This window comes from Pogoniulus pusillus, chromosome 14 (assembly GCF_015220805.1).
Source record: "Pogoniulus pusillus isolate bPogPus1 chromosome 14, bPogPus1.pri, whole genome shotgun sequence".
NCBI classification, from domain to species: domain Eukaryota; kingdom Metazoa; phylum Chordata; class Aves; order Piciformes; family Lybiidae; genus Pogoniulus; species Pogoniulus pusillus.
This window is the reverse complement of record NC_087277.1, coordinates 26,319,182-26,331,486: the sequence shown is the minus strand read 5'-3', so window position 1 is coordinate 26,331,486 and position 12,305 is coordinate 26,319,182. Positions and strand designations below refer to the sequence as shown.

Below are 12,305 nucleotides of genomic sequence, written 5' to 3'. Positions count from 1 at the left end.
TGACTCTGTGGGTAAACCAACCAGCTATTTCTGCAAAGCTACCTCCCCTGGAGCTGACCTGTGCTGCAATCCTGGCATGCACAGAAGCTGTTTAGCATTCAGTAAAGGTAGGTGTGGTCAAGGTAATGCAATCCATCAATTGTTTAGAGCATTCTAGCTCCACTAGTAAAGGCCTTAAAATAGGAGCTTAAAATAGCATCTTCGCCTTTTTCACTATTACAACCCCCAGGCAGCTGCACCAAACATGCACACAGATGAGAGCTCACTGAAATGCTGAGATGCAAACTAGGCAGTAGGCACAATACATTATTAAAGTACTTGATATTTTAAGGTTATTATAAAAATATGACTTCTGTTCCTGGTTAGATCCAAATATGGGAGGAATCAGGTCTTTGGATTTGGTGTATACAGAGTCATAGAATCAACCAGGTTGGAAGAGACCTCCAAGCTCAGCCAGTCCAACCTAGCACCCAGCCCTAGCCAGTCAACCAGACCATGGCACTAAGTGCCTCAGACAGGCTTTGCTTCAACACCTCCAGGGTTGGTGCCTCCACCACCTCCCTGGGCAGCCCATTCCAATGCAAATTACTCTCTCTGCCAGGAACTTCCTCCTAACATCCAGCCTAGACCTCCTCCAGCACAACTTGAGACTGTGTCCCCTTGTTCTGTTGCTGCTTGCCTGGGAGAAGAGACCAACCCCACCTGGCTACAGCTTCGCTTCAGGTAGTTGTAGAGAGCAGTGAGCTCTGCCCTGAGCCTCCTCTTCTGCAGGTTGCACACCCCCAGCTCCCTCAGCCTCTCCTCACAGGGCTGTGCTCCAGGCCCCTCACCAGCTTCACTGCCCTCATCTGAGTAGACTTTTTCATCCTCCCCTACTTAAAACTAGCCAGGAAGGAATTACAGGTTTTAATTTTGATCCCTTGGGTAATTTGCAAGTGAACACATCACAAAGCAGGTGGTTCTCAGTACCTAAATCACTTGTGCTGGAAGGTGCATTTCTACAGGGTTTATAAGCACTTGTGCAGTTTACAGCCATGTGACACAGCCTAGCTTGCCTGAAGCAGCTCTCCTCTTAGACTTGCTTTCCCAAACCAGCCTGATGTCTTTTGTGTTCTTCGGCAGGGTGAGTAGCAAGAAGGGAGCACTTACTCAGTATTGTGTGTATCAATGGCATGAAAAAGTTGGTGCAGTTCTTCCTCACTCAGAACTCCATCAGCAAAGTAAGCCTTGAATTCATCAAAGGACAGCTTTCCATCGTCTGAAACAACAAAGCAGAGTGCCTTAGTTCCAGTGATGGGTTTGTTGGTTGCTTCATGCAGCAGAAGGGGAAACTATTAAACTTGTAGCTCTTCAGATGATTTGCAGAAACTTTACATGTCTGATCAGGACAGATAAAGGAGATGATGCATCAGCTGTAGTACTGGAGCTCTCAGTTTGCCTGGTAGTTGTTATTCTTCCTCCATCTTATCTTTCAGGCTAAGACCATAGGATGATTCTATGACTCACAGAAGATAGTTTGGGTTTGATAGGTCTCTACTGAATCACATCAGCATGGTCCTGTCTCTCTGCTGATCCCATTCACTGTGGCTTTTCCCTCTCCTACCCCATGCCTCCTCTACTTGCTCCTCACTCCCTCATTTCTGTGCAGAGCAGTCACCTCCTGAGACTGAGAAGGACAAAGATAACCCAGGGCAATGCAGAAGTAAACATTTGTTGAAGGAACATGTTAGTTCAACTAAAATCTCTTCAGCTCTCTAGAATTACCTTTTCTTTTCTTCCTCTCTCTTTCCTCTGCTCCCAGCCTCTCCCATGGGAGACTGAGACTCAAGTGCGCAATTCAGCAGCAGCAGGGATCTGACTCTGGCTCTCCTCTCTAGCTAAGAACAGGAATCAACACAGTATCACCAAGGTTGGAAGAGCCCTCATAGATCATCAAGTCCAACCCTTCACCACAGAGCTCAAGGCCAGACCATGGCACCAAGTGCCACGTCCAGTCCTGCCTTGAACAGCCCCAGGGACGGCGACTCCACCACCTCCCTGGGCAGCCCATTCCAATGCCAATCACTCTCTCTGCCAACAACTTCCTCCTAACATCCAGCCCTGGCACAACTTGAGACTGTGTCCCCTTGTTCTGTTGCTGGTTGCCTGGCAGAAGAGACCAACCCCACCTGGCTACAGCCTCCCTTCAGGTAGTTGTAGACAGCCATGAGGTCATCTCTGAGCCTCCTGTTCTGCAGGCTGCACACCCCCAGCTCCCTCAGCCTCTCCTCACAGGCCTGCATCCCCTTATAGAATCACAGAATCACTCTCCAGACTTCAGAAGTGCATGGCTCTGGATGGGGCAAATCTGCAGCTTTGTTAAAACAGGGCAATTTGTTCCTCATGACTCATACAGTGAGGTTTAAATACAAGGCTGATAATCACTAAGCAAAATCCAAAGCAAGAAGATCCACCTTTTGCCTTTATTTAGAAGTTTTGTTACATGGAAGGGAAGTAATAATTTATCTGAACTCAGCCTTTGCATGAAGAATATGTTAGGAATGCAACACTCTAACTCTGTTTTAGCTAGCACTAAATCTAAATTCACAGTTCTCTCCTTTGCAGTATCACAATGAATCACTCAAGGACATTAAACAACATAGGGGCTAAGACTAAGATGTCCTGAGCACCACAGCATGCTGTGGCCTAATTTTACAGCAGTGAAGAGCCTATTACAAAGGCAGGACCTGGCTACAGGCTGTACTACAGAGCTGAGGAGTTTCCTCACCCTTTTTACTTGCTATTATTTCATCATTTCTTTCACTTGAGTATAAGGCTTCAAGTAGGTAATCTTAAAGAGGCTTCAAAATTGGATAAATGTCTGCTTCAACAAAAACATTTTGAAATGTTTAATGTGGAAAGACAGATTGTAGCTGGAGATAATCATCCTTGCAATCAAAATAAAGTGTCAAGATCCACAAGAGCTACAACCCAAGATGGCAGAGTACTGTGTTGAAGGTAGGCAATTTTCTTTGACAGAGCTGCCATGATTACCTAATTGAGAAGCCAAATACATCTGCCAGTTGGCACTAGTTGTAGAGAGGGAACAGCAAATGCTGAGCCTGTTGAAGCATCTTTTTGCAGCTCTGCTTCCTTTGGCTCATACAGATACAGCCAGTCCTTTAATCAAACTGCCTCTGCAGCTTCAGCCTTGGCTAGGGAGAGTGATTTGCATGGAAGTTAAGCACATCCTTGATCCAGTGATTTTTGGCAGCTTCCCTGAGGTGAACATATTATGAGTTTACTCATAGAACAAGCTGGGTATGCCTCAAAACCTGCAACATCTGCTTGTTCATCTCTGTGCTTCAAGGTGGTGGAGTCGCCGTCCCTGGAGCTGTTCAAGGCAGGACTGGACGTGGCACTTGGTGCCATGGTCTGGCCTTGAGCTCTGTGGTAAAGGGTTGGACTTGATGATCTGTGAGGTCTCTTCCAACCTTAGTGATACTGTGAGACTGTGATACTGTGAAGATCACTGACTTGCATCAATCCAATGAATGATATGCCAACAACCAGACTGGAGACTTGAGCAGCTATTTTCTTCACATGTTATCATCCAAGAGCAGACATTGCCTTTAGCTTTGCTGCTGTTTGTTCTAGATAACATTTTGAATGTTACTGCCATTGACTAACACAAGACTGAGCTTGTTGCTGGTAAATCCTGGGGAGGTTTGAACCTGTTTGGTTACTTACAGGCTTCATACAGTTAGTATCACAGTATCAACAAGGTTGGAAGAGACCTCATAGATCATCAAGTCCAACCCTTTACCACAGAGCTCAAGGCCAGACCATGGCACCAAGTGCCACGTCCAGTCCTGCCTTGAACAGCTCCAGGGACGGCGACTCCACCACCTCCCCGGGCAGCCCATTCCAGTGTCCAATGACTCTCTCAGGGAAGAACTTTCTCCTCACCTCCAGCCTAAATCTCCCCTGGTGCAGCCTGAGGCTGTGTCCTCTCGTTCTGGTGCTGGCCACCTGAGAGAAGAGAGCAACCTCCTCCTGGCCACAACCTCCCCTCAGGTAGTTGTAGACAGCAATAAGGTCTCCCCTGAGCCTCCTCTTCTCCAGGCTAAACAACCCCAGCTCCCTCAGCCTCTCCTCATAGGGCTGTGCTCAAGGCCTCTCCCCAGCCTCGTCGCCCTTCTCTGGACACGCTCAAGCATCTCAATGTCCCTCCTAAACTGGGGGGCCCAGAACTGAACACAGTACTCAAGGTGTGGTCTAACCAGTGCAGAGTACAGGGGCAGAATGACCTCCCTGCTCCTGCTGACCACACCATTCCTGATGCAGGCCAGGATGCCACTGGCTCTCTTGGCCACCTAGGCACACTGCTGGCTCATGTTCAGGTAGGTATCAATCAGCACCTCCAGGTTCCTCTCTGTCTGGCTGCTCTCCAGCCACTCCGACCCCAGCCTGTATCTCTGCATGGGGTTGTTGTGGCCAAAGTGCGGCACCCAGCACTTGGAGCTATTGAACACCATCCCAGTTACATTCACTGCAAAAGCCTCTGATTTTCCAAGGTATTTCTCTGATTTTCTATGGCTGGAAGTGTTTTGTTAGTGCAGGTGGGGACTCAGACACTGGTAGCCCAGGCTTCCACAGCTCCCAGATGAAGCCCAGAGCCAACCCCTAACAAGTGCTCCTCATAATGTTTAATGCCAGACACGTTTGCCAAGCCAGGGTTTGGTTTGTTGTTTGGTTTTTTTTCCAGGGTTTTATTTTAAAGGCTGCATTACACATTCTCAGCACCACCTCCCTGGGGCACACCTTGCTGCCCTCAGAGCACCTAGATAAATACCATCTGGTATAAGTGCTCCAGAGCAGCCGAGCAGAAACCTCTATTAAAGATGCTTCAATCCTTGCCACTGGCAAGACGGTGGGGGATGGATGATTCATGATAGACAGGCTTCTCTGATGCATCCCTCAAACGAATCAACCTTCAGCAGTGTTTGCCTTGGCAACATTATCTCTAAGAAGCTGTTTTGCAAGCCTTGCTTGCTTTTCTGTAGCTTATCTGACGTCTTTCAAAAGCAGCATCTCTTCAGAAACAGGCACACACATCCTCCCTGGATCCAAAGCATTCCTTGACTGGCAGACAAAGACACAAACAATACAATTCATCTCCCCATGTGGCACTTCCAAGTTTAGACATACATTTATACTCTTTTAGGAGAGCCTTCCTCTTGGGTTCAACTGCTCTCCCTGCCCAGAGGGCTGGTGGAGTCGCTGTCCCTGGAGGTGTTCAAGGAAAAACTAAGTGAGGCACTCAGTGACATGGTTCTAGTTGACTGGATAGGGCTGGGTGCTAAGTTGGAGTGGGTGATCTTGGAGGTCTCTTTCAACCTGGTTGATTCCATGAATTCCATGAATTTGGACCTGCTCCAACAGTTCCATGTCCTTCTTGTGCTGGGGACACCAGAGGGAGTGCTGTAGGTGTGGTCTCAGCAGAGCAGAGGGGCAAAATTCCCTTCCTCTGCTGCTTCTCTCCCTGCTCTGCATGCAGCCAGCTGCCTGCTGGGCTGCCAGCAACCAGTGCTGGCTCCTGGGCAGTTTGGCACCAACTGACACTTCCAAAAGGCTTCTCCTCCAGAGTACTCACTCTTTACATTTATTTCTCACTCTTTACATTTATTTCTCACTCTTTACATTTATTTCTCACTCTCTACATTTATTTCTCTTGTAAAACTTTACATTTCTTTTACTCTTTGCATTTATTTCTCTTGTGTAAAACATGACCAAGATGTATCCCCTAGCCAGTCCACTCCAGAAAGGGGACATGCTTTGAACAGCTTATCAATTCAATAGACAGCAGCATATCTGACAGAGGAGAGGGTTTAGGTTTAAAAGCAGGCACCATTTGAGGATGTCCCTGCTTGCTGCAGGGGTGTTGGAGTAGGTGACAGTTAAAGGTCCCTTCCAATCTAATGCACTATATGATTTAGTCTTTATGGAAATAATAATGATGTTTGGAATCTGGAGCACAGAGTTCAGACTCGGGGAGATAGGATGGGGAATAAGAATGGACTCTGAAAAGGGAGCCAAGATGGTGTCTGCAGTGGATCCAGATAGTCAGGAAACAAACACCAGTGGGGTGTGAGTCCCTAGAGGCTGGGATACAAGGGTTGTGACTTAAAAAATCCATTTCATCAGTACTAATTCAATAATGGAACCACAATGCTGCAGCTCAGAGAATTTCTGTGTTCTGGCTCCTGCTCAGAAAGTCATCTACTAAATGCACATCTCAGATGCAGTCACTGTGGTGTTAAGAGCCAGCCCTTCTGGGTATCATGGTGCAGAGAGCTCCCTCAAGGAGTTCCTGCCCGTAGCTGTTGCTCTCAAGGAAGGCAGCACAAGTGATGGGTCACCTTGAGCTGTGACATATCTGGTGAGTCCAAAAGTTAGAGGGGAGAGCCCAAGCACTGCTGCAGCTGAGAGCAGTCCGTGGGCTAGCTGAGAACCTCCTGAGATGCCAAGACATGATAGGAAATACTGTCTGAGGTAAAAAATGCTGAAATCAGGGACTTGCCATGCCTTTCTTTGCTGTTACTAGGATTTTCCTTGAAACAAAGTTAATCCCTACATGGCAATCCTCAGAGAGCCTCCAGGCCAACTCTGACAGTTCACTTCAGGGTGACTCAAGAACTCCCCTTCCTGAGGTGCTTCCCCTGCCTCTAGAAGGCATATTCACCCAGTCCTCTGGGCTGGCTTGAATTGGCACTCCAGGCTACGAGCTGTTTTCAGTGAGAAGTTTCCATCCTTCCCTTTGAACACATGGAGTTTTGTAAAGTAAACCTGACCTAAATTTCATGTTGATGTGCAAACCTGAGACTTCTCTTTTCCACAAAGGTCACTGTGCAGCATCTCACCTTTATAAAATTACTTTCCCCCCCCACTCAGGGTTTTCTGTTGCTTTTGTCAATGTTATGAACCACATCTATATGCCTTGTCCTCCCTCTAAGCAAACCATACGACCTTTTCAGTTACAGGAGGAGTGGGGATCTGTTCCATACAGAGCAGAGCTGCTCAGCTACCAAATAAGAACTGGTACAGGCTCCCCAGAGAGGTTGTGGTGTCTCCTTCCCTGGAGCCTTTCAAGGCCTGTCTGGATGTGTTCCTCTGTGATCTGTGTTAGATAGCATTGTCCTGTTCTGGCAGAGGAGTTGGACTCGGTGATTGACTTGGGTCCCTTCCAACCCCTGCCATCCTGTGAGCCTGTGAACTACAGAGTTTATGAAGCTGATCCTAATGTGGAAGCTGTGCATAGCTGCTGTTTCCAGGACCAGAAGGGTAAAAGAACAATACATGTAGCTGGGCTGGCAAGGAAAGAAGCCACCAGCCCAAAAAGAACCAAAGTTAGTTTGGCTCTTTCAAACAGGTGAATGACTGATGAAAGAGTTTCTCACTTGAGCCTAGCTGTCATAAATCATAGAATCATACAACTGTCAGAGCTGGAAGGGATCTCAAGGATCATCCAGTTCCAACCCCCCTGCCATGGGCAAGGACATCTCACGCTAGATCAGGCTGCTCAGAGTCACATCCAGCTTGATCTTAGAAACCTACAGGGATGAGGCTTCCACCACCTCCCCAGGCAACCTCTTCCAGTGTCTTACCAGCTTCATGGTGAAGAAGTTCTTCCTGACATCCAACCTGAATCTACCCACTTCTAGTTTTGCTCCATTCCCCCTAGCCCTGTCACTACCTGACATCCTAAAAAGTCCCTCAGCAGCTTTCCTGTAGGCCCTTTCAGACACTGGAAGGCCACAATAAGGTTTCCTCAGAGCCTTCTCTTTTCCAGAACAGCCCCAACTCTCTGAGTCTGTCTTCACAGCAGAGGTGCTCCAGCACTGCAGTATTTTCAAGTTACCAGCAATGTAGCAGGATCCCTAGGATTTTGTTGCCCCTTGCATTTTCTTTGCAAGAAGAACCCTCCCCTTATTGTGGGAGGCTAACCTCAAGTCCCCCAGTCCCTAAATTCATAGGAAGAATGCTACCTCCTCCTACTTATCAGCCTGATCCACCTTTTTTTTTTTTTTTTTTTTTGATGGGAAGTCAGGGAAGTACCTAGGATGGTTTTTGATGATCATTTTGGAGAGGTACTTTAATCTCACAAAAGTCAGATATCAGCTCTGAGAGAGTCCTGTTAAAAATGTATGAGATAAGCTACTGGGACAGTGCCATGTAGAGCAACTTGGTGGTTGTTACTGTAAGCCAGCACTTGGCTTTCCCTTAGCACAGAAGGGTGACACTGACAGTGTCACCCAGTCATTAGCAAAAGCTAATCTGTGTTAACATGTTAGATAAATGTTCACACATTCAATAACCTTTCTGAGAAGGTACTTAGCTTCCCAGCCTTAAAATGGATCTCCTCCATGTCAGCATAGCATGAGCTTGTGTAGTGCTAAGTTTCCCTTCTGATACCTGAGCATACACGTTATTGAACCTTGCACCATATCTGTTTTCTGAGGACTGGCTGGAAATGTCTTGTCAGGATTAACTCAGTTTGAGCTGTGGGTCTGACACTCCTCAGAGCTCTGGGGAAAAGGCTGAAGTCTGTCCTGTGCTTCTGCACGAAGTTGCACCTCTCTTCTTTGTGCACTTTGGGAGTTACAGTGCTAAGTAACTGAGCTTGTGTTTCCTTCTTGTCCTGTAAGATCTAACTCTCTCTGAGTTATAACTGAGCTTGTGTTTCCTTCTTGTCCTGTAAGATCTAACTCTGAGTTATAACTGAGCTTGTGTTTCCTTCTTGTCCTGCAAGATCTAACTCTGAGTTATAACTGAGCTTGTGTTTCCTTCTTGTCCTATAAGATCTGAGTTATAACTGAGCTTGTGTTTCCTTCTTGTCCTGTAAGGTCTGAGTTATAACTGAGCTTGTGTTTCCTTCTTGTCCTGTAAGATCTAACTCTGTCTGAGTTATAACTGAGCTTGTGTTTCCTTCTTGTCCTGTAAGATCTAACTCTGTTTGTCTGAGTTAAGTGTATATATTGCTATGCCAACTGCAGAGCTGCAGCAGCTTTTCATTGCCACAAACATACTGAATCTCACCCTCTGTGTGAACTAGGGACACAGTAGTGGCTTCATTTCCTGCTCGGGTATAGGGCAGAAGGGCTCTGCAGCAGGACCTTGACCACCTGGACAGATGGGCAGAGTCCAATGGGATGGGGTTCAATAGATCCAAGTGCAGGGTGCTGCACTTTGGCCACAGCAACCCCATGCAGAGATACAGGCTGGGGTCCGAGTGGCTGGAGAGCAGCCAGACAGAGAGGGATCTGGGGGTGCTGATTGATACCCACCTGAACATGAGCCAGCAGTGTGCCCAGGTGGCCAAGAGAGCCAGTGGCATCCTGGCCTGCATCAGGAATGGTGTGGTCAGCAGGAGCAGGGAGGTCATTCTGCCCCTGTACTCTGCACTGGTTAGACCACACCTTGAGTACTGTGTTCAGTTCTGGGGCCCCCAGTTTAGGAGGGACATTGAGATGCTTGAGCATGTCCAGAGAAGGGCGATGAGGCTGGGGAGAGGCCTTGAGCACAGCCCTACGAGGAGAGGCTGAGGGAGCTGGGATTGGTTAGCCTGGAGAAGAGGAGGCTCAGGGGAGACCTTATTGCTGTCTACAACTACCTGAGGGGAGGTTGTGGCCAGGAGGAGGCTGCTCTCTTCTCTCAGGTGGCCAGCACCAGAACGAGAGGACACAGCCTCAGGCTGCACCAGGGGAAATTTAGGCTTGAGGTGAGGAGAAAGTTCTTCCCTGAGAGAGTCATTGGACACTGGAATGGGCTGCCCGGGGAGGTGGTGGAGTCGCCGTCCCTGGAGCTGTTCAAGGCAGGACTGGACGTGGCACTTGGTGCCATGGTCTGGCCTTGAGCTCTGTGGTAAAGGGTTGGACCTGATGATCTATGAGGTCTCTTCCAACCTTGGTGATACTGTGATACTGTGAACTTGTCCACAACTGTGCAGCAATTCTGAGAAGGCAAAAGGCATTCAAGTCAGGTTCAAGACCATGGCTATGTATCCCAGCAAAAAAACCCCAAGTGGTTACACCTGTCCTTAAAGCAAGGACCTTCCCCTGCTGTAGCTAGAATAGGAGCATTTGTGAAGCCTTACAGTACTATGCTCCAACTTGCTGCACTGAAATAAGGAGAAAAAAATACAGGTAGAGCAAGAATCAAACAGTAGCATGAGGTCAAAACGTTTGATGATGAACATAGTAAACCCATTACTTTTGTGTTACAAATATGTGAGTTGAATGCAGTGCAGAACAAATATGTCACTGCAAAAGGTAGGAAAAGAGTCTGATGGCTGAGTATAGCCTACAGTGGTTTTAAACAGTGATCAGATGTAGCTACTGACAAGTATTTCAAACCTTCTTGTGAAGACAATGTCACTCAGAAAACACACAGACACGCCAAGTGCAAGTCAAACACACACACACTGAATCACGATAGCGTCAGGTCTGCCTGTAAAGAGCCTGTAGAGAGGATCAGTGCACAACAAAATACATTGCACTGAGCCTGTAGACAACATAAAAATGAGACAAAGGGTGGCTGGCTTTCCTGTTAGCATGCTTAAAGAATGACTTAAAATGCTGAATTAATGATGGATTTGGGTTTTTTTTTTCCCATGAGAAGAGGGAAGACACATGAGCAGTCTTACCATTCTTGTCTGCTCTTCTTAGTATCTAAACAAAAAAAAAGAGAGAGAGAGAGAACAGAATCACTTTTTTGTTTAAAGAGGGTAATAGCATTTATGAGCTGAAGTCTATGTCGTGTTTCCATGAGGCTATATAAAATTGAAAAGCCCTCAGTGTGTCTCCATCCTTCCCTCTGGGTAATGCTTTCTTTGACTCCTCTTGTGCTGTGTGCACTGAAATCCAAGACCACAGTAAGAACCAGCTTTATTATCTAGTTGGTGCATGACTCGTAAGCATGATGCTCAGGGACAGTATCTGAGGCTGTATGGCTACCAAGACACTGGATGCAGAGCTGGGAGAGGTGGTTTAAGGAAGCTGAGCAAAGATACACTAGACTAGACTAGAATCAACCAGGTTGGAAGAGACCTCCAAGATCATCCAGCCCAACCTATAACCCAGCCCTATCCAATCAACTAGATCATGATAGCTGGGAGGATGTGCTGAGCATCTGAGATGGTCAGGTGGGCTCAGGCTTACTGTGGGTGAAGGAAGCAAAGGACTAAGTCAAGAGAGGAGCTGGGTAGCATAAAGGCATCAGACTGGGTGTGGGAAGCAGTGAGACTGGATGTGTAGGAGCACTTGGAATGGCCTGCCCAGGGAGGTGGTGGAGTTGCCATCTCTGGAGGTGTTCAAGAAAAGACTGGATGAAGTAGTGCCATGGTCTGGTTGATTGGATAGGACTGGATGCTAGGTTGGACTGGATGATCTTGGAGGGCTCTTCCAACCTGGTTGATTCTACGATGCTATGATTCTGAGGATGGCTCTGCTAGTAAGTAGAAACCAGACACAGAAAAAAAGGGAGAGAGAAACTATGGAGGTTTATAAGTTGGGAAGGTGTCTGCTGTAGATCTTTCTCTGCAACATGTCTCCCACAAACCTGTTGTAGCCCAGTCTTACTCTCATGGTGTGCAGGTCTGACTCTCCTCCTCACTGGAAGGGGCACCTGCTGACAAGTTACTTAAACATAAATGAGTCTGTAACTCTTTGTGCAAAGACCAAGAATGGTCCTGAGGGATGCATCCCATGAGAAGAGGTGGTAGAGCCCTCTAGCAGAGGGACACAGAGCCAACCCGGCCGTGTGCTGCTGTCAGTGACATGCCTGTTCCTGGTGAAGCCTTACCACAGGTATCACCCATTAGTCCTTCCTTTGGAGAAGGAATTTGAGATACAGACTGGAAACAACAGGGGCATCTCCTCCAGTTTCTTTACTCCCTGCTCTGCAGATGAAGCAGTTCTGCTGTGGCACAGGTCACAATGTGACACTTCTGACACACGCAGTTGCCATCAGTTATTACTCTTGCTATGTCTGCAGACACAGTCCCCATCACTGCTTCAGCCTGAGCCACGGTGAGGAATCAATGGGCAATGCTATAGCAAGTTCAGGCAAGGGAAGAAAGAAAATCTTCCAAATATAGTTTCTGTTGGTGCTATGAGTATCAGTAAAAGAAAGAGTATCAAAATGGGCACACATGCATTTGAAAACTGACAGCAGAGCATCTTTGTGACTGTGTTCTGCAGGGTGGGCTTGGCAGGGAACTAATATCCAGGAAACCTGCATTCAGGGTGGGTCACTAATGGGTCTCT

At 47.4% G+C, this 12,305-nt stretch overlaps 1 protein-coding gene across 3 annotated transcripts in view; it reads right to left on the bottom strand.

The window, feature by feature from the left end:
• NECAB1 (N-terminal EF-hand calcium binding protein 1) overlaps positions 1–12,305 on the bottom strand; it is a 45,515-nt gene that overhangs the window by 31,728 nt on the left and 1,482 nt on the right. For 2 of the 3 annotated variants that reach the window (XM_064154664.1, XM_064154665.1), the window contains exons 2-3: positions 10,685–10,709; positions 1,150–1,258 (exon numbers count right to left, since the gene is read on the bottom strand). In XM_064154664.1, coding sequence (XP_064010734.1) covers positions 1,150–1,258; positions 10,685–10,709 — 134 coding nt within the window. Of the gene's footprint in view, positions 1–1,149; positions 1,259–10,684; positions 10,710–12,305 lie in introns of those variants that run through there. The other variant, XM_064154666.1, reaches the window with a different exon arrangement.